The sequence below is a fragment of the Dysidea avara genome, chromosome 3 (genome assembly GCF_963678975.1).
Source record: "Dysidea avara chromosome 3, odDysAvar1.4, whole genome shotgun sequence".
NCBI lineage: Eukaryota > Metazoa > Porifera > Demospongiae > Dictyoceratida > Dysideidae > Dysidea > Dysidea avara.
The window spans coordinates 6,268,123-6,291,724 of record NC_089274.1 but is presented as its reverse complement, the minus strand read 5'-3'; the positions used below and the strand labels follow the sequence as shown (position 1 = coordinate 6,291,724).

The 23,602-nt window shown below is 37.0% G+C and overlaps 2 protein-coding genes across 15 annotated transcripts in view; one reads left to right on the top strand and one right to left on the bottom strand.

Moving 5' to 3' along the window:
- Positions 1-1,161: 1,161 nt before the first annotated feature.
- LOC136249084 (telomerase reverse transcriptase-like) lies at positions 1,162-23,532 on the bottom strand. Of its 8 annotated transcripts, none has more exons than XM_066041000.1 (18): positions 16,460-16,537; positions 15,522-15,574; positions 14,606-14,692; positions 14,462-14,549; positions 14,333-14,403; positions 13,161-13,301; positions 10,973-11,069; positions 10,885-10,919; positions 8,479-8,607; positions 8,359-8,427; positions 6,606-6,709; positions 5,190-5,283; positions 4,188-4,275; positions 3,748-3,827; positions 3,617-3,691; positions 3,411-3,502; positions 1,368-1,473; positions 1,162-1,307 (listed from the first exon to the last, which is right to left on the bottom strand). In XM_066041000.1, the coding sequence occupies exons 5-18, from the start codon at positions 14,336-14,338 to the stop codon at positions 1,239-1,241; spliced, it is 1,185 nt and encodes a 394-aa protein (XP_065897072.1). In that variant the 5' UTR covers positions 14,339-14,403; positions 14,462-14,549; positions 14,606-14,692; positions 15,522-15,574; positions 16,460-16,537; the 3' UTR covers positions 1,162-1,238. The 8 variants fall into 8 exon arrangements, 2 of the variants coding, with proteins under 2 accessions (XP_065897072.1, XP_065897074.1); XM_066041002.1 differs by having other exon boundaries at positions 3,411-3,481; XR_010698033.1 differs by lacking the exons at positions 1,162-1,307; positions 1,368-1,473; positions 3,411-3,502; ... (9 more) ...; positions 13,161-13,301; positions 16,460-16,537 and adding exons at positions 16,556-16,629; positions 16,730-16,866; positions 17,062-17,129; ... (5 more) ...; positions 22,749-22,966; positions 23,046-23,532.
- LOC136249080 (serine/threonine-protein kinase pakF-like) overlaps positions 15,382-23,602 on the top strand; it is a 172,637-nt gene continuing 164,416 nt past the window's right edge. Inside the window, exons 1-3 of one of the 7 annotated variants that reach the window (XM_066040989.1) lie at positions 15,382-15,506; positions 16,508-16,582; positions 17,390-17,668. Coding sequence is in view for 3 of the 7 variants with exons in the window: in XM_066040994.1 (XP_065897066.1) it covers positions 23,232-23,283 (52 nt within the window). In the remaining 4 variants the exon portion in view is untranslated. Of the gene's footprint in view, positions 15,507-16,507; positions 16,583-17,389; positions 17,669-21,442; positions 22,851-22,882; positions 23,284-23,602 lie in introns of those variants that run through there. The other 6 variants (XM_066040991.1, XM_066040992.1, XM_066040990.1 and 3 more) reach the window with 6 other exon arrangements.

The window sequence follows — 23,602 nt, the reverse complement described above, 5'->3', positions numbered from 1 at the left end:
TATCCAGTCCTACAGTAATATATTAAATCCAAACTGTATATAGAGTCGAAATGCATGCCTTCCATTACAGTAGCATCCCTGTTTAAAAGAGTTCCATAAAACTTGCATTTCAGATTTGAATCAGACACCTTACATACTGCTTCCTGCTTGCATAGGCCCCCCACACTGCTGCACGATATATGTATCATCAGGCTGCATGTATTAACAATGTGGCATGTTATGGTTGTGAAGCTCAGTATATATACAAATTTACTGTCTGCCGTTTATTAATAATATGTATGCCCAAGCCAGCCTGAGAGTGCGGGCATATACCAGGTGAATCCCTAGTGGCCATTGTATACACCATTCAGGTGTACAGTGCTCACCTAATAGGTGAATAGAGCAAACCCATGTTTGCCTCATTTTTTAAATAGTTATCTATGTACATAATTATCGATGGTGGTAACATATAGCACTTGCAAAACATTTCATATGCTATATAGCAAGTACACAGAAGAAGCAATTGTGGTTAGTGGTAGCCATCTAATTCAGGACACCCAAGTAAGTTATTTAAGTATACCTTGCAGTACACAGGACAATATCATGATATTACTAGGATACCATGAAAGGAACCATGCACTTGGGGTTTAACTTGCATATCGCCCAGGAAATATCATCAGAACACAGCTTGCTCACAGCTTTAATGCCCAACTAGTTTAAACTTGTTATATTAAGCGACATGGAGCATTTAATAGTGAGTTTGGGTTTACAGGTTAGGCTAGGCTCAATGTAGTTGCTAAGTTTCGACTAGCTGACTAAATGACGAATGATCAGTAAAATATAATCATTTGGGTAATGCGTGGATGCATATTTCTACCCACCATGTGTCAACCATTGAGGTAACTCTCACATTTTGGACCATGTACACAGACAATTATCAGTGTTTACCAATAGCTGTTGCCCAATGCCATCTTGTGGTTGATAGAGGAATAGCATAGTCAACAATTAAGATTGCGTATGGTGTAATTTGTAGACAAGAGTAGTTTACTGAAGCACATGAGCCTACATTACACTAGTTCAGATATGTACACAGTGTTAGGCCTATAGACTATTTATAAGTAGTCACCATGACTGAAAATGTATTATTAATGATGCATATTCACCCTATCTGATACTATCTAATCAACTAGATGAACAAGTGTCACATACTACTGCTCCAAACCATTTCTTTACTTGTACTGTACAGACATACAGAAGAATTAATAAACAACAAAATCAAAATTATGGTTTTTAACAACTTCCGTAAATCTCAACTCTTCTGATGGAGACTATATGGAGACAACTTAGCTACTACTAACAGTGTTATCAATAATTAGTTGCTCACACACCAATAAATAAGAAGTTCTTCTTAATGCTTTAGTAATCATGTATAATAGTGGCAAATGAGTGGACTGTTTTCTCCTCAAAGTTTTGACAAATGCAGTAAAGCATAACCTAACAACAACATGTAACAGTTATTTAGATATTTGACTAGCTACCTTGGTGCTATTTATATTTTACAAAGAGACCATTTAGGGATTTTACACATATCAAGGTATCCATTGTATTATATGTAAAATTTCTGGAGGAATGGTCTTGTGGGAAATGCATATTAAATCAGTGCTTTACAACTGACAGATAAAGCTTAATCAAATGTTTGTTAGACTTGAGCCTCACTTGAAATTCTTCTATATTCTGGCCACTACATTTTTTGGATGAAAGTTTGCAGCCCATTTGTACCTATAACTACTATAGTTAAAACTGTGCTATTCTTTGTTAAATTCAGTCTTTAACCTTTACAGTATATCTAGGCGCCTGTAACTTATTTTCCCTATACTTGCTGTACAAATCGATTTTTCTGTTGTTGCTACTTTGTAGGACTGTAACTCCTAAAGTTATTGGCGTATGAGGCTGAAACTTTGCCAGAGGGTACACTTGGCTAAGTAGATTATAAATATTGAATAAACAGGAAATTGAAAAATGCACGATCGTGTCGAATTTTCACAGATCCGGTCACATATGGTAGTGTGTCATGTGGCCCAAGAAGCCAACACACGACACTTAGGTGATCAAGGAACACGCTCTTTAACGATCTAGTTGTATTTACCAATTAAATACAAGCCTCTTATTGGTAGCACGATGAAAAAAGCTATGACCACGCCCCTTGAATACCACGTATAGTCCAGTTAGCTGAATCCACTTGAGATATTCTAAAATCACCATATTACAACAGCCAAAATATTCTAATACAACAGTCACATGTGTATATCATAGCTGTAGCTACAACAAAAAATAAGTATGTAATGTACAAATGAAGTAGGGATCTAGCAATAAAAACTAGTGAAACAAGGTTATATGAATGATCAACATAGTTCTGTGGGAAAATCCTTACCTTGATATTAAACAAAATAATTATGTAGGGATTTTTCCAGTTATAGTATAATTTTGTCTCTCTAGTTTTTAATGCTTACATCCCTACTTCATTTGTAAATTGATAATATACTAGTTACATAAAAAAAAACCCAGCTTGTGGCTGGCTTTGCTTTGGAGCGTTACACACACAAAAAGGAGTGATATCTATACCAAAACAGCCAAGTTGTGATAAAAAGAGTGCAGCCCCAAAAATTCAGGATAAAAAGAGTTGGTAAATCAAGAAATGGTTGCAGTGTCAATCAACTGGCACATGCACTTATCATTTTATTGGAAATATTTGTAAAATTTACTGCTACATTTGTTAAATGTATGCGCTTATCAATGACTACAAGGATACTAGGAGAGCATTATTCATGCCCAACAAGTTTCTCAAGCAATTTTTATACAGTAACGCCCAGAGGTAACGTTGCAATCCTTTGCGAGTACTCAAATCCAGGCCACTACTTGACATGATGCATGACTGGAATACATCACATGCAAAGGCATGCGGCTACTGGAGCAGCTACCCAAGGGAGCTTGCATGTCGTGACTACACGTGGTGAGAGTTAGCACACACATACCAAAAAAAAAACCACGGGTCAAAAATTGGCTACATGAGTGTCAACTGCTCGCGAGTGTAACATTACCTCTGGGTGGTACTGTACTAGTATTCAGTAAAATAGTTTGAACAACAATCTTGTGGAGCCAGGTGCAACTGTTAATACAGGCAGTAGTATTTGCTAAGTGTGCCTGATGAGGTAGCGAGTGTAGTGTGACACTTCTAATTTGTTTAAGCAATCATCTGTTGCTCAAGGTTACAGCAGCCATTTCGTCTAGTGCAAGTTTATCATGTGTGCTTAACAGGCATTATTTGCTTAATAATCAGGTGCGCCTAATAACTGCTGTCAGTAGTTTAAAATACTCTAATAGAGCAATCAGTTTTGTACATGTTGATTGAAGGCATGCCAAGTTTCTCTTACTTGCAGAATAAAGCTGAAAGAATGGATCCTTGACTTATGCCTTGAACTTGTCGATAATAGTTTCCTCCAAACTGAATAACATAAAACAATTTCTATAATAAAAGCACCAAATGCAGCAATGAAAAATTATCAAATAATGTAAAAACACAGGGACAAACAATTCGTTCTTATTTTATTTTGTCTTAACATCATGAACAAAATATTACCTTTACAATATTCTGAAGTATGTGCTTCTTCAGTGTAGCCAGAATAGCTTCCTTTTCCTCAAAAGGATACACCACCTACAAAACATCTTCACCATGACAACACCACATGTTATGGTCATGTGTACACATACCTGGTCTGATATGATAGCATTCCTCAGGGAACAATTTGATACTAAATCATTTGCAAACTCAGGGAAGCTGACAGTGTCACCTAAGACAGTCACATATGAAACGGACAAGTTGGTTATCCATGGCAATAGTAAATAGTGCAAGAGTTCATAACAGGTACATACATACACAGAGATGAATTACTCAACGTGAGGTGTTACCATTTGATATAACTGCATAAAACCCAAATTCTTTACAATAAAACCTATCTAATGCAGCTTTAGCTTAAAACATCCTTATACAAAAGGCATTTTGATTTCATGGCTCTCAACACACAGATACACACATGTACACACACGTACACACACAAATACAGGCAGAACCATTGTGAGTGTACATGTCTTGATTTTCATTGTGTGATTGTCCTTTCAATGTTGCTCCACTGTATAACTACTATAGTTACCTGGTATAGTAGCAGTTCTCTTGTAGTGTCTTCTGATCCTGTTCCTAGATACCATCACAGTCACATATCTCCTAATGGTGTACTCATCCTGTAATGAAATACACTTGACCTATGCTGAATATTGTATGTGAAGTATATACAATAGTCAGTTCAAAGATAGACATAAGCAGCTACCCATAGTAATAGTATTATAAATTCACAGAATGCATACATCGTTAACTGGGAAGGTGCACTGTCTTTATTTCTGGTGAATCCATGTTAGTCATGTAATCTTATATATACGTACTAGCCAGTCTAATGGTATTTAGTTTGATGTTGTTGAAGCATGATGGAGATACATATGTATGGCATGTAGAGTAATGGCGTACAATAATGGAAAAGCTACTTTCTTTTGAGTAGCCTAGCAGTAGAGATTTTCTTCAAACAAAGCAATGCTTGGCATGATTTATGATGAGTGTTAGCAAATTTTTGATATGTACAGTAGATGTAAGACAAGTCCATGTGTTGGGACCCAATATGCTTTGCATTAGCTGTCGAAAGGTTAAACAACTGTTATTTTCATAATACAACTATAAGGACAAACCCTAGAGTGCCCATTCTTAATAGTTGTTGAGTACACCTATACCTAACCATTGGTAACGAGTAAGTTTATAAAAACAGCTGTAATTCTTTACTCTTCACCCCTACAAGTTTGTAAGCAGAGGAGTGGTAGGTTTGGATAAACCACTGTCTTAAAATCATGAATTAACCTGCACACCATCTGCAATTAGATACACTAACAGAACAGTCAAATACTTAAATATAACAGTTAGTAATTCAATTACTGTAATATTGGAAGAAGTGATGAAATGTTACTAAGTTAAGTCTTTCGGCACCCACTTATCAGCAGGGATAGGGAGCATGCCTACAGACTTCCCTAGTATTAGTATAATATATGCTTCACAAATTCATGCCGGTCTACTTATTGTCTGAAAAGAATCCCCTTACTATAAAGCTACACACCTCCTGGATGATCTTCTTTATGATGTCACAGATCTTAGACAGGATGATGGAGTCATAACAACATGAGATGTCCACACTGATGAAGAACAGTGATCTGTAAAGAGTGAAAGTGTTAGCACACTTTACAAACTGATACATGTACATAATTAAATCACACTCAGCAAGGTAAAATCAACAATTATAAGACTTTCTAATAAGTACAATAAACTCTCTAATAAACACTAAACCTGTATTAGTGCAACTGTCTGAGACAAATTTAAAGGTCTACTGAAATGGAAAATTCACTTGCATTTTATTGAATAAATACATTGTCTGCATTATGCAATGCACAAAAACACCTTTTAATAATTGTTGCACCGAGATATTAAGCCACACAGTGTAGTTACGTCATGTTGTGATGTAAGACAAAGAACCGGAAGTACTGTTATTATATAATTACACACTTTACAATGGGAAAGGTAGATAAACAGTGAAAGTCTAATGTGCAGGTGACAATACCAAGCTCTCCCTTTCAACTTCATATATGGTGTTCCAAGATTACTTGAATATTCTGTTGGAAAACAATAGCACAGTTGTTCTGTAGTTGCCTATAGCAGCTCAGCCTTTGTGCCTCACTTTATTGAAGCTCACGCTTTATTGTGCTTTACTGAAGTAAGATTAGTTCGATTTGTTTACAAAGCTGGATTAGCAGTACCATGAAACAAACAATGGTATCTATATTACACTTTCCCAAGTCGCTCCTCCACCTAGTAGGGTTAATGTCTTGCCAGTGGCACCATTGTAATTGTTTTTCCTCATGTTTCTCTACCTCCATCCGCTGTATTGGATCCTTCAATGTATTCAAAACATCTAAGAAATAAACTTAGACGTGTTTCGACCACTGTACTGTTGATATACAGTCCCTTTAACAGGTATTCTCGAGCGTTCTTCGCCACAAGACCAGTGTGAATTCACTTACTGGCTTGTACCTACATGCAGTACAAGTTTTTACCATGTTTTAAGTTGTTATCCTAGATATGATGTGAAACTGAATCGAATCTAGCTGTACATGGACAATTCTGTTGCTTTAATGGCACCTCATGCATTCTTTGTCTGATGTGTTATGACGTAATATAATTGATACCACAATACACTAAAAAGTGTTACTACTAAACAAAACAAAATCTGATTAAATCAGATGCACCAACCTATCCCATTAGTAGCAAGGATTGATAATAGCCAAAGTGTATTCTACCATTTCAGTGGACCTTTAAGTAAGGACTGAACATACAACCACTGCAGAATAGTAGATTAATTTAAGGGGGTGTATAATATATAGTTTACTCTCAATGTCACTGAACGTCTAATACCTATTAATCTGGTTTTCAGGACAGATCAAGCCAAACAAAACAAATACACTACAACATCACAACTCACTCTGTTCTGTTTTCCTGTTGAAGTCTTTGAACAAACGGTAACAAAGTGTTATAAATGTCATTAGGACCAAACGCTGAATGACCTAGTTCCTCTGGGTGGCTCATCTGATGTAATGAAAGAAAACAACTAATCAATCTTTGCATTTAGATAATGTAATTATTGCAGTCCTTATGATCTTAACTGTTCAGTTACTTGACTAGAGGTGACTGTTCTATTAGAGTGTTTTACAATTTACGTATACACAAATGAATTACAGTGGAACCTGGGCAATCTGGATACTTGATACTGGTCCCAAAAAATCCCTTAACATACTGGAATATTAGGACACTTTTTGTCAGTCTTTAATATGTGGCTGGATTTCTTATAACCCAGCTTCCACACACACAAAATCAAACTTACGTTTTTACCAGAAATGGATTTCTGGTCTAATACACTATCATATTCCACTCTGTATTTCCTTCAGGACTGGCAAGTCTGGTTTCTGCAGCTGCTTTCTTCCGACCCTGTTAAAGCCATGAGTGGAATATTGGCGCCATTAAATGGCCATGGCTTTGTTGTAATGGTGTGTAGTGAGCTGGGACTCCACAGAGAGCTCTCTCAATCAATTTGGAGTGATTTGAGGGCCATGGAGGGTCCAAACTTGGCCCCTGGATTCCATTCGTCTTCTTGCTCCATTTTATACTCCTATATTAAGCCCAACCACTGCCCCTATTAATACCACCTGCGATATTATTACCCGCTTGAAAACAGCTGCCCAAAACAGGGCATATTTTGGGTATTAGAAACTTATACACCCACACAGTGATAGCTAGTAAATAGATGAATAATTGGTGCAAATTTTGCTAGCACAGCTGTAGGCACTGGGAAGTTATTACACAATGATTACTTAAAATGCCATATCTCCTAACAAAGCTTTGTGTGTCCAAGCTGGGTTTTGTCAAATCCAGTCACATATACAGTTCCACATACAATGTGCACACATAACTGGGTGAATTAGATTATTATGACAATATTTCAACACTTTTCGGTATACAATTTTCTCTATCAAGGAATGTGTTGTTACATCTATCTGCAGGTGGTATTGAAATTCCTGGCAGCACAGTATTGAACCTTGTGACACCCTATGACCTGCTCTTTCCTATTGACATACTACCATATATACCAAATGCATTTTGCTCACCCACCTCTCTTACGTGAGACTATTTGATATTTCTTAATTCATTGGAAAACATTTAAAATGGTAGGAAATCAGCTGATGATTCAATGTCCTGTTAGAGGTGCTCACCCCAGTCATGTTTTGAAGCAATTCTACTATTAGTTTGTGTGTCTGGAATTGCAAATATATATAGTGGTTTCTCATGTACAGTAGAACCTCTATTTAAGAGATACTTTGGGACCAACTGATTTTTTTGTGATATTTTACTGTTATAGGGAGGTTGTCCTCTTTCAGAGGTAAATTTGTATTGATAAAGGTCTATAGGGACCTCAGAAACTGTCCTTTATAAGGAGGTTAAATGTACAGTGTCCTTTCTCAGCCACCATTAAAAGAATTATCAGTGAAGAAATTAGGAAGCAAGCTTTGATTTGGTACATGTGAAAGACAACTCTTGTCACATATAGTAGCGTCTGAATTACCGATATATTTTATTATATGAAGAATGGTACTTTTAGTTAGAAAAGAGGGGTTTTGACCTTCATTGTACAGGCCTAAACACTTTTTTGGCAGTAATGCACATGTCACACTATATGGTACCTTTTCATAGGTGAGTACATGGAACACATTTTGTAGTTTAGAGTGTTCCTGTTTACCAGTTGTAGTCACCTGTCACGACACAATTAATTGTAACACAGTCAAACTGTACTTGATGTTTACCTGTACAAAGGGCAAGTTCAAACGTGACCCCATGTTCGCAATAAGCCTAACTCCACCCACTCTGGGCAGTAGCCATAGTTTAGCCACACCCACTGTCTGCTTCAGCTCAACTATCTCCTTTACTTTATCCTAGTAAACAGAAAATTGTGATCCTTAGTCACCCTCTGAGTAAAACCCTGCATTTTCTTTCTATGAACTCTTCGCTGCCTAGAGGGAAATAGTGCAGTACATAAGCCCTTAAAATTGACATAATCGTTCACTTTTTGATAAAAGCACCAATTTTTTTACAGGGTATATAGAACGTGCACTAAGTGTTTTAAGAAGGGGAGGCACGTAAAAAGTCCTCAGGAACACCCCTTTTTGCACCCTGACAAGAAAACCATTTGTTACTATTAAAAATCAATCATGTTTCTATCAAGTTAACTGCTGGGCCTAGTATCATAGTAGTACAAAGCATACAGCTGGAACATAATAGCCTATTAGTAATCTATAAAAAAACAAATAGTTTTCTCACCTAGGCAGTAAACAAAATCACTAAAATTTCCATTTGCAGGGATCCTGTTAAAGTTTTGGACCTTCAATGCTGATGATTGTGTAGTACTATGTACAAGGATCATCCTGATGTGTATTGTTTCTTTATTAAAGGGGTATAACAAAAGTTATTAATGCTAAAGTCACAGGTGGATATCTCAACAGAAAACCATGAACTACAGCAGTTCAATTATCAAGCACAGAGCTTGAACAAAAGGTCCCTTGTCCTTATACTGGGCACCATATGAAAGGTAATTAAATTTCTAGTTTAATGAAGGCAGTTGCAAGTTGTTTCAACATCTTGTTCTCAAGTTATAGTGCTTTCAATTCAGTGTAATATAGCATAAGCAAGAAAAGTACACAGATGAATATTAAGGTATTTCTTAGTGCTGTGATAATGCTCAAAATAAGGATAAAGGAGCTGGGTTCCAATGAAGTAAGATTTTGAGCACTAAGAAGTACCTTATGACACATCCTTGTGCTTTTCTTGCTTATACTATATTACACTGAATTGAAAGCGCTGTAACTTGAGAACAAGATGTTGTAACAACTTGCAACTGCCTTCATTAAACTAGAAATTTAATTACCTTTCATATGGTGCCCAGTATAGGGACAAGGGACCTTTTGTTCAAGCTCTGTGCTTGATAATTGAACTGCTGTAGTTCATGGTTTTCTGTTGAGATATTCACCTGTGACTTTAGCATTAATAACTTTTGTTATACCCCTTTAATAAAGAAACGATACACATCAGGATGATCCTTGTAAATAGTACTACACAATCGTCAGCATTGAAGGTCCAAAACTTTAACAGAATCCCTGCAAATGGAAATTTTAGTGATTTTGTTTACTGCCTAGGTGAGAAAACTATTTGTTTTTTTTTATAGATTACTAATAGGCTATTATGTTCCAGCTGTATGCTTTGTACTACTATGATACTAGGCCCAGCAGTTAACTTGATAGAAACATGATTGATTTTTAATAGTAACAAATGGTTTTCTTGTCAGGGTGCAAAAAGGGGTGTTCCTGAGGACTTTTTACATACCTCCCCTTCTTAAAACACTTAGTGCACGCTCCATACACCCTGTAAAAAAATTGGTGCTTTTATCAAAAAGTGAACGAATATTTGGCTTAGGTGTTGGACTAAAAAGACTGACAAATAAAATTACAGCCTTTTCTGGTGAATACTCTTGGAGCTTCAGGAAATATGAAATAAATAATATGTACATTGTCTCTCACAAGTGCAATGGAGTTGGAACCTGTCTCATTCTGTTCACTGTGACTTGGGTATTAATTAAGGTATCATTTAGACTTACGTACATTTTCACAAGCACAAGGCTATTCAACTTTATAGAAATGGTGGTGATAAAGTCATATTTTACCACAATGTTGTGCACATAGCTCACATTTGCTTAATGATAGTAAAATAAAACAAAAGATATTTGTATCTCTCTATGAATAGACAATTAAGATGTCATTTACCGAAGCAATTAAAGCATGCATAAAATTATTTTTGTATTATGCATTTTTAATGATGAATGTATATTCCAATCTCAAAAATATATAAGCTACACTGTAGTTGGGTTGGACACAATTATGCTTTGCAAAAATTGCATCTTAAACAATACAGTGGAGTCTGTGTAATATGGACTCTTTAAAACCAAAATGAACTTCCCTTAGCAGCCAGGATCATTGTGACAAGTCAAATAAGTACCAATTACATCAATGTAACGAGTGTATGTCACTACTAATGAGGCTGTGTGTTATCATGATATTAAGGTAGCCGATACGCCATGAGACCTTCAAATAAATGTTTGAATCAAAAAAACATGTCCTCATTTTCACATTAACAGTCTTTACTGCAGTACAAGATCTTACCTGACTAATCCTTGTTAACATAGTCTTTGTAATATCTGAGAAAAAAATACCATGTTACTGAATAATTGAAGATGACTGAGTTACCAACCTTTTAGAGAAAGTTGTTGTATCCTCTTCCAAACTGGCTTTCTGTAATAAAACACTTTGTTACAATGATTGGAGCTCTCAGTAATGTAGAAATATCCCTACAAAGAATAAAGATATGTCAATCCAGTGCAAATACACTAATAGAACATACACAAGAATAAGTTTCCATTTAAGGTTGCATACAATCACTGGACTGGACTAGTGGGGTAAGTAGAGTTTGAGGAAAACGGGAATGGAAAGTGGGAATGGGAACAACGTATGGAAAATGCCTGACAAATGTGATCATGCAATATACAGGTTGGATAGGACAGTACAGTTTCTTTGCAGTATTGTTTAGATTCTTTTGCTAAAATGATCAAAGCACTCTAATAGAGCAATCAACTGCACTAAAATACTCTAATAGAGTAGTCAAGAATGTTTTGTTAACTATTCCACCAGGGATCCCACATTGATGGCCTGTGAATTGATGGGCTATAGCTGTCATAGATTAGGTATATAGACAGGCTAAGTCATCAGCATTGAAAGTTAGCTATGCTCCATTGAAGCCATAAAATTTAAACCATTATAGCATAAAGAGGTTTACAAAATCTAATTAACCGATAGTGCCTGCATATAGATGCAAGAAGTTGTATTTGCGACCTCAGGGAAAAGTCACACGATGGGTATGTGGTAGCTGCAGTATGTGTAGGTGTTAGGCCATCAATAATGTGAATCCCTGGTGGGATACTTAACAAAACATTCTTGACTGAGTGTTTCAATTGTTTTAGTGAGAAGATCAAAACAATGCTGCAAAGAAACAGTATGCTGTAAAATCCAACCTACCCAACCTATATATTGCTTAATGACCATTTTTTCTCATTCCCATTCCCGCTTTCCTCGAATTCTACTTACCTGGACTAGTGGACTGGACTACTGGGCTCAGGTATTTTCCCCTTTTTATCAAACATTTGGGCAACTGGTTGTAAGTATGCTAGTCTCATGTAGTTAGACCACTCTCCCACTACTTAATTTAGCTGACTGGATGACTATATACAACTTGTATTTATATGATGCATGGTTACTACAACATTACAGGTTTGTACATGACAAGACAAATGGTAGTCATACAATGGAGATTATGGTGAGAGACAGAGTTGTAATTCAAACTACACACAATCCTAGCAATATCAAGTAGACAGGTCCACTTGTATATTTTACATTCAATGTAGCATTCATTAGCTACAACCAGTCCCCAAAGATGTGCTAAAAAAGAAAAACTTGAGTTAACTATACATATCCAATGGGGAAGCTATCTAAAGTACAGGACGTTACTACTGGTTACTAGTGTATCTTCACCATAATGTGTATGTAATAGCTTACAACATTAAATTATGTGTGACTAGTCTACATATACGAAGCGAAAACAAAGATGCTTTAAAAGCCACCAGGCTATTGTATTGTAGACACTACGTACTATTCATTAGGACACAATCAAAGACTGGTATAACACAAAATATATTGTATACATACATATGTGTCAGCGTTGAAACCGGGTCGGGTCATCCGGGTCAACCGGGTCACATTTTCTCCGGGTCATCCGGGTCCGACCCGGTTTACAAATTATCCGGGTCTGACCCGGATTGGATCACGTGAGAAATGAAATTGTTCGTTTGACGACGTGGAAACTTATAAACGTTATCGCATAGCTCTTTCGTGAGCCATGCCCACTTATCACATTACCAACATACGCTCAGCCACGCCCATTTATTAGTAAGTGCAGTATGTAGCACAAAACTGAGGGTATCTATGGTGAGGGGTAGCTATTGTCAGTAGGTGATGACCCTTTTTTTTTTAGTCTTCAACCTACAGCTAGACTGAAGTTGCGATATTTACTCAACACGAATCGAACGCTCAAAATGTAGTCTCGTTCGCTCGCTCGAGACTAGCCGAAACATAGCTTTTATCGCACACCTCGGCTTTAATTAATCCGGGTCACATCCGGGTCAAATCTGGGTCTCAGTGGGTCATCCGCGTCAGCAGTAGTGACCTGGTTTCAACACTGATATGTGTAAGTGTTCAGTCTAAATGGCATTAGGGAAACTGCATTATGGTATCCCTGTGGCCAATGAATCCCACAATCAATCAAGGTACTTTTCAGTAACACAATTATGAATACCATAATAATGTGTGAGGTCAACAAGAATTGTTACCTTTAGTAGCTTCACCACTAACTCATCCATCAGCCACAACAACCATTCACTGAAGAGTTGTTTTTGTTTATTACTATCCGTAACTTGTCTCCATCCACTACGACCACTAGTCTTGATCTTCAACCAGCCACACTGAGAAGGCTGTACAGTTGACACAAACACAAAATCATGTAGTTTATAATGATAATGCTCCATGCACAATGGTTCATTCTTTGAAAAGTTAATAGCAACAGTGTATGTCAGACACGCTTTAAGTGCCGAAAAAATTAATTACAATTATGAAGGTCTGGAGTGGAGTGAACAGTAGTCTCGATATGAAGCAGCGAGACATTGTCATTTCTGTTTATGATCATGTACACAATCAGTCTGATGAAGTTATACATGCGAAAAAGTGGATTGGTATGTATTTTCACCCAAAACCCTAAGCGCTTTTGCAAAACAAATTAAAGCTTATGTGAAGAGTGATCTGAATATCCAGCTACCCCACTATTTGCTTATTTTGTACTACACCTATTGAGGGTCACGTGAAATACCAAATGAAACTACAGTATGCAACTAAAGGCAATGGTTTTAGGTGGTGCTTAAAGCATGTCCAACCTCCTTTGAGTATATGTTTAGGCTAAAACATACTTGCAATCAGATCCTACTATTTAATTAGTACCTGTATGTGTCATCATTTTGCTACTTACAAATAACTTGCTTGTGAAACAAATTTGAAACTGCGTCACGTAATGTTTGTACTGTAATAGTTTCAAATCTCAAAGTGAAGTTGTTAACAAAGAATAAAACTGGCTTCCTCTACAGCTAGCCATTATTACAGATACTCTTACAAGTGTACATGGTTTCTGATATAGAGCAGACATAAGTTATGGCTTCTACGTACGTATGTACACTACACATAAGCACTTTACATAATGCATATTGCTTTGTAGGAAGCACCTACAAGGACAAGACAGTGTGGCAATCAGATATTGACTTTTCACTGAGCATTTCCCTGAGTAAAGTTTGGACAAATTCATGGGAAAATCGTCATTTTTTTTGTAGCTGCGTTAGTGGCAACCAATTTCTAATTCTCTTAAAGATAATTTTGGGATAGTGTATACTCCCATACAACTAATACATACAGTATGTAAATTTTGTTACACCATTCACACTGATACCAGTAAACTTACCTTCATCTTATGCAAAATCTGCTTCAAGGAAAATCGTTCATATCTTCCTAACTTGATAAATCTTCTGATGTCTTATCACATTAAGAAATCATTAATATTATAACTAACAAGTGATCATGTTAAAGATACGATGATAGAAAGTGTTCCTGTTTGACTTGCTACCCCACAACACATCAGGTATCACCTGATCAACTACTGATATTACAAAGTCACCAATCTACACAGAAAATGTGTTGTTAACTTCAGTGACTATTAGCTACTATTACTAGTTACCTGACTATGACCGGTATAACATCCTACTAGTATGTCAAATGTGTTGTAACCAGTCAGTTCTCCACTGGGGGACTTCTCATAGAAACCCTGTAGCCATATAAGTATCACTAAAGGGAATTATCGGTGGCATGGAATCACAATAAAGCGAAAATCTTATACTTATGATGTACAATGCTTATCAAGATTGGTCTAGGGGTATAGACCTAGAACAGTAAGCGCCCTCTGGTGTCGTGCAAAGCCATATAAGGGTCTTTATTCACCATTTTGGATGCATAGTTGTCCACCAATATTCTGGTACCATTTGTAGTACGTAAACCATGGAAACATAATAGCAACCGTCATGCTCACTCAATTTTGGTACTCAAATGGCATGGCGTTATAGTAGTTTAGACACTATAAATGGTGAGCATTGGTGGACAATCCTGTTACAACATTAATTCAGTCTATGACTCAACTTGAGTAGATACGGTAACCAGTAATGTACATAAACATCATACAGTCTATACATGACCTTTTGTAATTATTTTCTGAACATTGTGACCTTTGCAACATTTTGCTGAATTCACATAAATTTTAAAAGGGCTTTATTTTAAACCTTAACACTGCTGCACTATTATTTGAAGTGTGTAAGCTTTACAGAAGCCTAAATACATATGAGACAAGCAAAAGGAAAAGTCCCATGAAGCAGAAACTCAAACTCAGACTGTCATCAAATATCACCACTGGAATGATTGCACTGAGGTGACAAATGATATAGAATAACACGTGACTGTCGTGGTTTTTGTACCTATCATAACTGATAAATGAGTTGAGTGATAAAATGTTGTGTGTAGTTTAGTTGGAGTCAGTATCACACTTATGTACAGTATTGTTGATAACATCGTTCCAGATGATTCATATGGTAAGATTTACTTACTTGAGGTATATAGTGGACAGTAATTCCTCAGCTTTGCTTTGTAGTTGGTAGCCCTATACAGTGATAGCATAGTTATTGTGGTTTAGTGTTACCAGCACTCCTACTGTGTAATTTCAGCTGTGTACACATGTGTGCTAGCTATAGGGTCCGTAATCCAAATTCTCAACTATTACAAATCATCCCCCTACCATGTGGGATGTTTGTAGCATTCCATTGCTAATCCCCATGAAACTGGAGACACAACAGTTTACTTTTAAAGGCATAGCTACATTGAAGGAGTTTTGCATGTCCATACCATTTCCCATGAACCCTTCTACTACTTATGTTGAGTCCCATTTATTTACAGTACATCCTATGTGCCATCATTAGGATATGTCCTCAAAACTATAACTGGGTAACTGTTTATGGGCTCTCACTCACATATATGGTCTGTTACACCTCCAGTTAGGGTACAGCAACTAAGGTATATGGTAGCAAGATTCAAATAACACACAAACTGGATGCATGTTGCACCGCTGTTTGGGGCAAGCCCCACACTAGTTGGTAAGCTATGGCATCCGAGTGCTTGAGAATTGCTTTGCAAAGAAAGCTTTTTTGTTAACAAGTTAGCCAATTGACATGGTTAGCGATGGTATGCATAAACTGTATCAAATATGAGGCCCAGAATAGACACGAAGTGCAATAATTATTGCAAAATGTGATAAATATTGCCTAGACAATGTATTGCAGGCACTTGATTAGAAATATTGCCCAACCCTAGTACAGACCATGAACAATAAAATAAAGAGACTATGGTACATACGAGCATCATGCATATACAGTATCAGACAACAAAATGCTGAAAATCAAGGAAAGGTTGAGATCAACAATTGGTAGGTGATAATAGTACATTTGCTGACTGTGGTCCTATGTGATACCCTTTTCTCTGATGTACTTACAGACATATTCCATATATCATAGTACTTTGTATGATATTCTTTGTGCAGTTAAAGTGTGCAGCATATCATCACTGTGTAGTGTGGATTGTAACTCGCTCATGATTGGCTATCAATGACTGGAAGGTGGGGATGAGCTTTATCAGTCTGTGTGGTAATCTTACCATTGGCACCTTTTATAAGGAAAGTACAGTATGATGTAATTATTAAATAATTTTACTGCAAGAAGTTTTAGGGGAAAACCAAAAATAATCCCCTTACACAAAAACACACCTTGTTGACATTTGCTAATGATGCATGTTGCTGTTGAAATTTAATCCAGTCAGAGTTCAGTCTAGCAGTCCTAAAGATATCAACAATCAGATTCTTCCCTCCTCTTTTGCTAGATCTGACAATGTTCAAGACATGACCTAAAACAAGAAGTATATTTGTTGATACGTGAAACCTTAACAATACAGTTAATGATAGTCATAAACTGCATATCATCTTAATTACATAAACTCACAAATATAATATGAAATATTGCTAAGGGAATACTCTGCCATCATTAATATTATTGTAACATATTAAAATGTATGATATTTTCACTTCAATTTAGCACCAACCTGAATCAGGGAAACACTCCCTTTGACATTGAGTATAAAACAGTCCACTTCTATGAATAAATATATCCCTGAAAAAATTTCCAGTAATCTAGTTTACATATTCAGTAGGTAATTACCCACTTTACTTTCCCATTACTCCTCCATCCTATAAAAAACATTATTCATGTAAAAGGGAACCACAAGCACACATAACAGTGCAAACAACCTTTTCCCTTTTTAGCAGATTTCCTTTCCCTAGGTATCTTTAACAAATTACTGTAACTAAGCTTCAATCTTTTTTTAGAAACCATTTGTATGTAATCATTACTTCTTTTCATTCCCCTTTTAGATGGTTGATCATGGGATAGCCTCACTGGTGGTTTATCCACTACATCATTCTCCTCTGGTGACTCATCAGCAGTAAGATAAAGCTCTGACACCTCTAGTGGATTGGACTGCACATCACTACTTCTGATATGACTTGTGGTCGATTCATGATTGTCAACGGTTTCTGGTTTGTACCTCTTTACACTGGGAACACAATCATCGTTTTTACCAGTGGATTTTGTTTGCTTTCGTTGTTTAGAATGAAACAGTGTGGAGTAAAATTTTTGTTTAGACAAGAAAGGTATGCTAGCTGTAGTAAACAGGTTGCCTATAGGAGGCCCTGTATGGGACATATGTAAGCAGTAAACATGATGGTGAGTGGATACATACCAGTGACTTGTAGCAGACAACCTTGATCTAGCTTCATGTAGAGGGAACAGCTTTGCAATAGAAATATCATCATATCATCTCCAATCCTATAGGCATATAATCACTGTGCACAGATGTGTGTTGTGCAATACAACCATTTGGGTGTGACCCTTCAAATAACTTTGCTGTGGGTTTGAATGTTGTAGATGGCAAAATATACATCTACATGCCATATATGTGAAGGTATAACTGCAACATTTTGTCCAGAAATCCCCTTGCCACAAGACCAAATTAAACACAACTAGGAGCATGTGTGATAAGATCAGCTCCAAGAAACCTCTCCATCATATGAGCTCAAAAATTAAAAACTTATTGTTTCAGCTAAGATGACTTACATTCATAGTTAGAATTAATTAAAAGAAAACAGTACAAGTTTGGCTTAATATTACATCTGTAGAGCTTTCATCAAAAACAGAAGCTTACTAAATTCTATATATCTATATATATAGTTATTCATCCCTACTGCATCTAACAGATTTCCTAGGGGAAATTTATGAATTATGGATATAGTGTTTAGCAATCACGTCTATTTTTGGTTAATCATATGGAGGGTTTAATCAACTGGTTTTAACCCATAATTAGAATTGAAACCAGATCGGTATTGCTGACCTGGATGACCCACTAACTCCAATGGTAATCTGGGTCAACCCGGATCAGATCCTTATCTGATCTAGTTTAATTGGTTCTGTGCTGTAAAAAAAAGAACCTTTGCAAGTGGAAAAGAAAATTAATGCGTAGATTCAGGCTGTGAGCTTTGTTCATGAGTACTCTTAAGTAGAAATTGCGTGTGGCTACTAGGGCTGAGCGATGCTGCCATTTTAGTATCACGATCGATACTAAAGCCACTATTCACGATACTGAATAGTTCACGATGCTTACAAATAAGTCAATCATAGCTGGTGCCACATAGTGTATTGCTCAGCATTCCTGCAGGAAGTCCTTATAGGTGATAGAAAACTAGCCACTATCATCCTTGTTTACAGTAACAGTTATTGTAACAGTTATTGTAACACATGCTTTGAAGTTGTTATGGTGTTCACACCTCTCTGCAACGGAAACCTGATGGGTGGACTTTATCATTTACAAGGATTCTTAGCCAAGTACTGCATAACAAATGGATTTTTAATGACAGTAATGTACAGGCATGGTATCACGATAGTTAATAACAAAATATCGCGATATTGATACTTTCAAAACATCGCGATATATCGCTAAAACGGTAGTATCGCTCAGCTCTAGTGGCTATAACTGGATAACCAGTAGTGTTAAGCAGTAGTGCTTCCCCCAATGATTGATCATTGAATGCAGTAAGAATGATATGAAAACAGCTATCTGTTCTATTCATTAAAAGTGTGTGCTATCTAAGTGTCAAACAAACACAGAGCATGCATTCACATACCATCAAGCAAGACACTATAATCAACACATGTGATACAGTGCATAATCATCTGACTTGGACTGGATGACCTAAGCCCAGTTTCAATCCTGACCATCATTGCAGAAATGTGCTTAGCCTTACTTTAAAGTAGTGCTGAAACGAATAGCAATTTTTACTATTCGAATAGTTGTGAACAAAACGACCGAATATTAGATTATTCTTTAAGCTTATGGTTCTGTTAAATAAGTCCTTTTGTTATGGAACAAGGTAAAGCCTTTAGAAAAGCTATTTCTATCTTTTCTAAAATACAATTTTTATGGCATAGATACATCATTTCATTCACGATCTTAAGTTTCAAGGCTGGCTTTTCCATCTGAATACAGTGTACAAAGTGCTTACAATTATTCAAATAGTGTGTTAACAAATCAAATAGTGTCATGCTGACAGAATAGTCAAACAACTGAGCACTACTTTAAAGAGTTCGTTGACACAAGTTTGTCAAGAAAACTTAAGTAAAGCGTTAATATGAACAAAAAGCATAATGATCATTGTACATATGGTTCACATGCTGACCTTAGTAACCTGCATGTGCTTTATGACCAGCAGATCAAAGCCATGGTCACTTGGCCAGTTTTTACTACAGAATTCAAAAACTATCAACTTATGACACACCTGCTAAGCAATTTCTGCCACAATTGTCCATTAACATAAGTAGCAACTGTGTTAGGATAGTAGCTCTCTATATTCTTAGTACCGGCTACCAGTAAACCTTTGTTGTGTCGTAACTATAACAAGACATCATAAATTATTATACGCTCAGATGTACTACCCACTATAAACATGTACCTGCTGATATCCAAGGGACAATGCATTCACTGATGAATTCTTGCATATGTTCTACAGGAAACATGCAAATACAAAGCTTATGTTAAGATGCATCCTTAGTTAGCATTGATCCCACAGGAAAGTAATATCAAAAGCTACAGTATATGCAACTACCATGAGACAATTATTGTTTTACAATGGACATTTATAACAGCTCAAGGAATATAATTACTGGACCACTCTGATAACTTAGAAATGAATACATTACATCCACGCTGTGTCTTTGATCAACAGTACGCCTAGTCTCGTATAGCCAAGCCGCTTTTTTCTCATTGTCAGGGGCTGTTCGAATCCCACACTCATCTTCACACTACTCAGAAAAGTGGGTAGTATTAACCAAAAAAAAAACATGATGTGTTTTCAAATAGTAGCCACTTGCGTCTATGAATCACAAGCATGTATTGGCAATAGACACATTCCAAAATTACGTCACTGTCATAGCAACAGCCTTCTGCCGTTTTGAATGGGGCCACTGACAATAATCATGATTGCACTACATTGAAATATGATGATGAAAACAGCAACAGGCTATGGAAGCCTTCAAGGTTGCAACTTAATGTTTCTGGTTAGATGCAGGTGGTTATCAGGGTTGAACAGGTGTGAAGCAATGACAACAGTAATTGCTTTGTTTACCAGTACAAGGATAGCATTTTGTTTGGTAGTCATTACTGATGTATTAATGAAAGTGACAATGTAGCATAATGGTAAGTCAAGTCTATTGTTTTATCACAATGGAATTAGCACACGGGGCCAATTACACTGCATACTTGTGACATAACCTTGTGATGTGTCAAGATGATTGTGGGATTTGAAGCAAAAATTATGGAGCTTCGCAAAAAAATTCAAAGACTTCAGATTTCAAAATAGGTCAAGATTTAGGCTGTATTGCTATTAGGGCAGGTTCTTCTGATTTTAGGGGACTTGTAGACCCACCTACCCAATAACAGAGAAAAAAGCGGTCTGGCCACATGAGACTACAGTATGCAGAGCCGGCCTTAACCTTAGGCAGGGTAGGCAGCCTGCCTAGGGCCTCAGGCCTGAGGGGGCCTCTGAGCACCAAAAAAGGGGCCTCGGGTTTACGGATTGCATGCACATATATAATAAAACGCTATTCATACAGCCAATTTCCCTTACGCAGACATACGCTAGTGGACAGTTCTAGGTATTCCCAGGCTATGAATAGCCTTCTATCAACTTATATCATTACATAATAAGCACTTACATCGTCATAACAATAGCACCCAGGAATATTCTCTATTGTTCCACTCACGTGCAGAGCTGCACGTGATAGTGAGTATTTAAAAACTAATAATGGAGGGATAGTCAGTGCTGTGACGGTTTGGAGCATACTGTAGGAGAGACATGGCGACCGATGCATGTGAGTTGTACATTACTTAGGAAAAGGTGTACACTATATTAGCCATGGTTTGCTGTAGTTTGGCTGTTCGCCATTGGTGCTCCTTGACTGTGCTGCTTTGGCACATCCTTCGTTTCGCGCCTCTGATTTGGTGCAACTACGTGGTTCTGTAGTAGCTACACTGGATGGAAATTAACACTATGGTTACAGTGAAGTATTGTTCATGATAAAGATGACTGAGCGGGTGAGACACTAGTTATCGCAAAAGTCTGACGTTTCAAGATGAGCTAGCTGAAGAGCTGGAAGATTGCCATACAGTGCTATAGAGCTGTAAAGATATCTGTAAATTATAATAAGTTACACAAACACTTCTAGGATAGAAATAAAGCTGCAAGAACAGCAGCCATACATACATGTGTAGCTAGCATAGCTAGTAGAGCCGTGCAGTCCATGCTGTTTTGCATAACAAGCTTATAAATGTATACAAAGGCCCTACAAATGGGCAATGCTTTGACTCTTAGGGGGGCCTCTAACTTTGGCTTTGCCTAGGGCCTCCAGAATGCTAAGGCCGGCCCTGACAGTATGAGAGAAACCATCATTATAATGATGAACAAATTAAATGTACATAAGTTAAATTGCATGTGAGGCCTCGGGCAACATGCGACCACAAAGTGAATCACCACAACAGAATCACACCGTGGGCATGGCAAGGCAAAAAAAAAAGGTAGCTATTACAATACAAAATTGAAGAATAAAAGAGCCTATCATTAGTTTGTAGAGGTGTACCGATATGGGTTTTTGGCATGTACCGATATCTGATATTGATGTAACCAAAAGAAGCCGATAACCGATAATCGATCCGATATTTGCATTAATATTATAAGCAAACAAAAGTAAACATTTACCTACCCTACAGCAACATGTGCATGTATTCATTGCTATACTCTTCCTGTGGTGGTGTACAGCTTGGGTTTCTATTGTGCAATCCAGACAATTAGGCACCCACAATCTGTACCGATACCAATATTGGTAAAAATTACCATATCAGTGGCCGATATTGTAGCTGATCTGATTATCGGTACACCTCTATTAGTTTGTGTACCACTCCTTACAGTTTCTTGCCAGAAATATCCTCTGAGAAACAGAAATACTGGCAAAGGCAGCATCATCCAACCAATTCTTGACAGCAGACTTTGGAGAATCAATATCGGGGTGAACAAACTTTAAAAGATCAATCTATATAACTTTGCAGAAATCATGTAAAGGGGGTTTACACACTTGCAGAGCTTCCAACAATTTAAATAATTATTCTGTATACACTTATCTACTTACTTCTACTACACTATGGAGGATCTCCAGCTGTGATCGAGTTTGAATAGTGTTGAAGTATCCACCAGGAGTCGTACGAGCTGCAACTATCGTCGTGCGACAAAAGTAAGTGTAGCTGTCATTATCATCATTCCTTATTAGTTCACAATTTGGGTTCAACGTAGCAATAGTATCGATCAGTGTTTTGCAGTAAAAGTATAGGTGTTGGAGCACATCATAAGCTACGAATGAGAATGAATGGTACACGTGCATTTAATATCCACTCTTCACAAAATGCAACAAGAGCAACTCAACACCCACCTCGAAAATTCATTTATAAAGTTCTTCTTTTAGGTATGTATACTCTGGTACTAGCTATATTCATCATTCAGTGAATCAGGTTTATAAGGAGCCGGAAAAAAAAAAAGAAAGATTTATTAAAGCGCACCTCAATGTTGCTTCACTTCCATCCGATAAGTGCACGCGCCAACCGAAAAGGCGGGAAAAATGGAAATCCCTGAAGTAACACAGAACCAGCAGAGGAACCGGCTGAAGTCTGGTGTGTGAGACTTCTAAACATGTTGTACAGTATGATACGTACGCGTTCTTTAGCTGTTAAGCCGTGCACATATTGGGCTAGAAACTGAAATTGAGTCTTGGTTGTGTAATTGTGACGTTACGTTTTATTTGTTGTGTCTGCATGTATTTTCATGCATCTGGGCTAATATTAGGTTTGGTAGGTGGGAAAAAAGAGCAACATATTGCAAAGACCTGGGTTGCACAACTAACTAGCTTTTAACAGCTGCTAAAGCTACTAAGTGTTTGGAATTCTTCACTTTGAGGGTTCTCTTTAGTCAAATCTAGTTTTACTAGGCCTC

Excerpts from the sequence above, each read along its gene's own strand:
- LOC136249084 (XM_066041000.1), bottom strand. Across the intron at positions 6,710-8,358 it reads ATGTACTCACCTATGAAAAG|ATGAGCCACCCAGAGGAACT; the intron begins GTACCATATAGT and ends TCATTACATCAG. Across the intron at positions 1,308-1,367 it reads GAAGAACTTCTTATTTATTG|TCTCCATCAGAAGAGTTGAG; the intron begins GTGTGTGAGCAA and ends GTCTCCATATAG.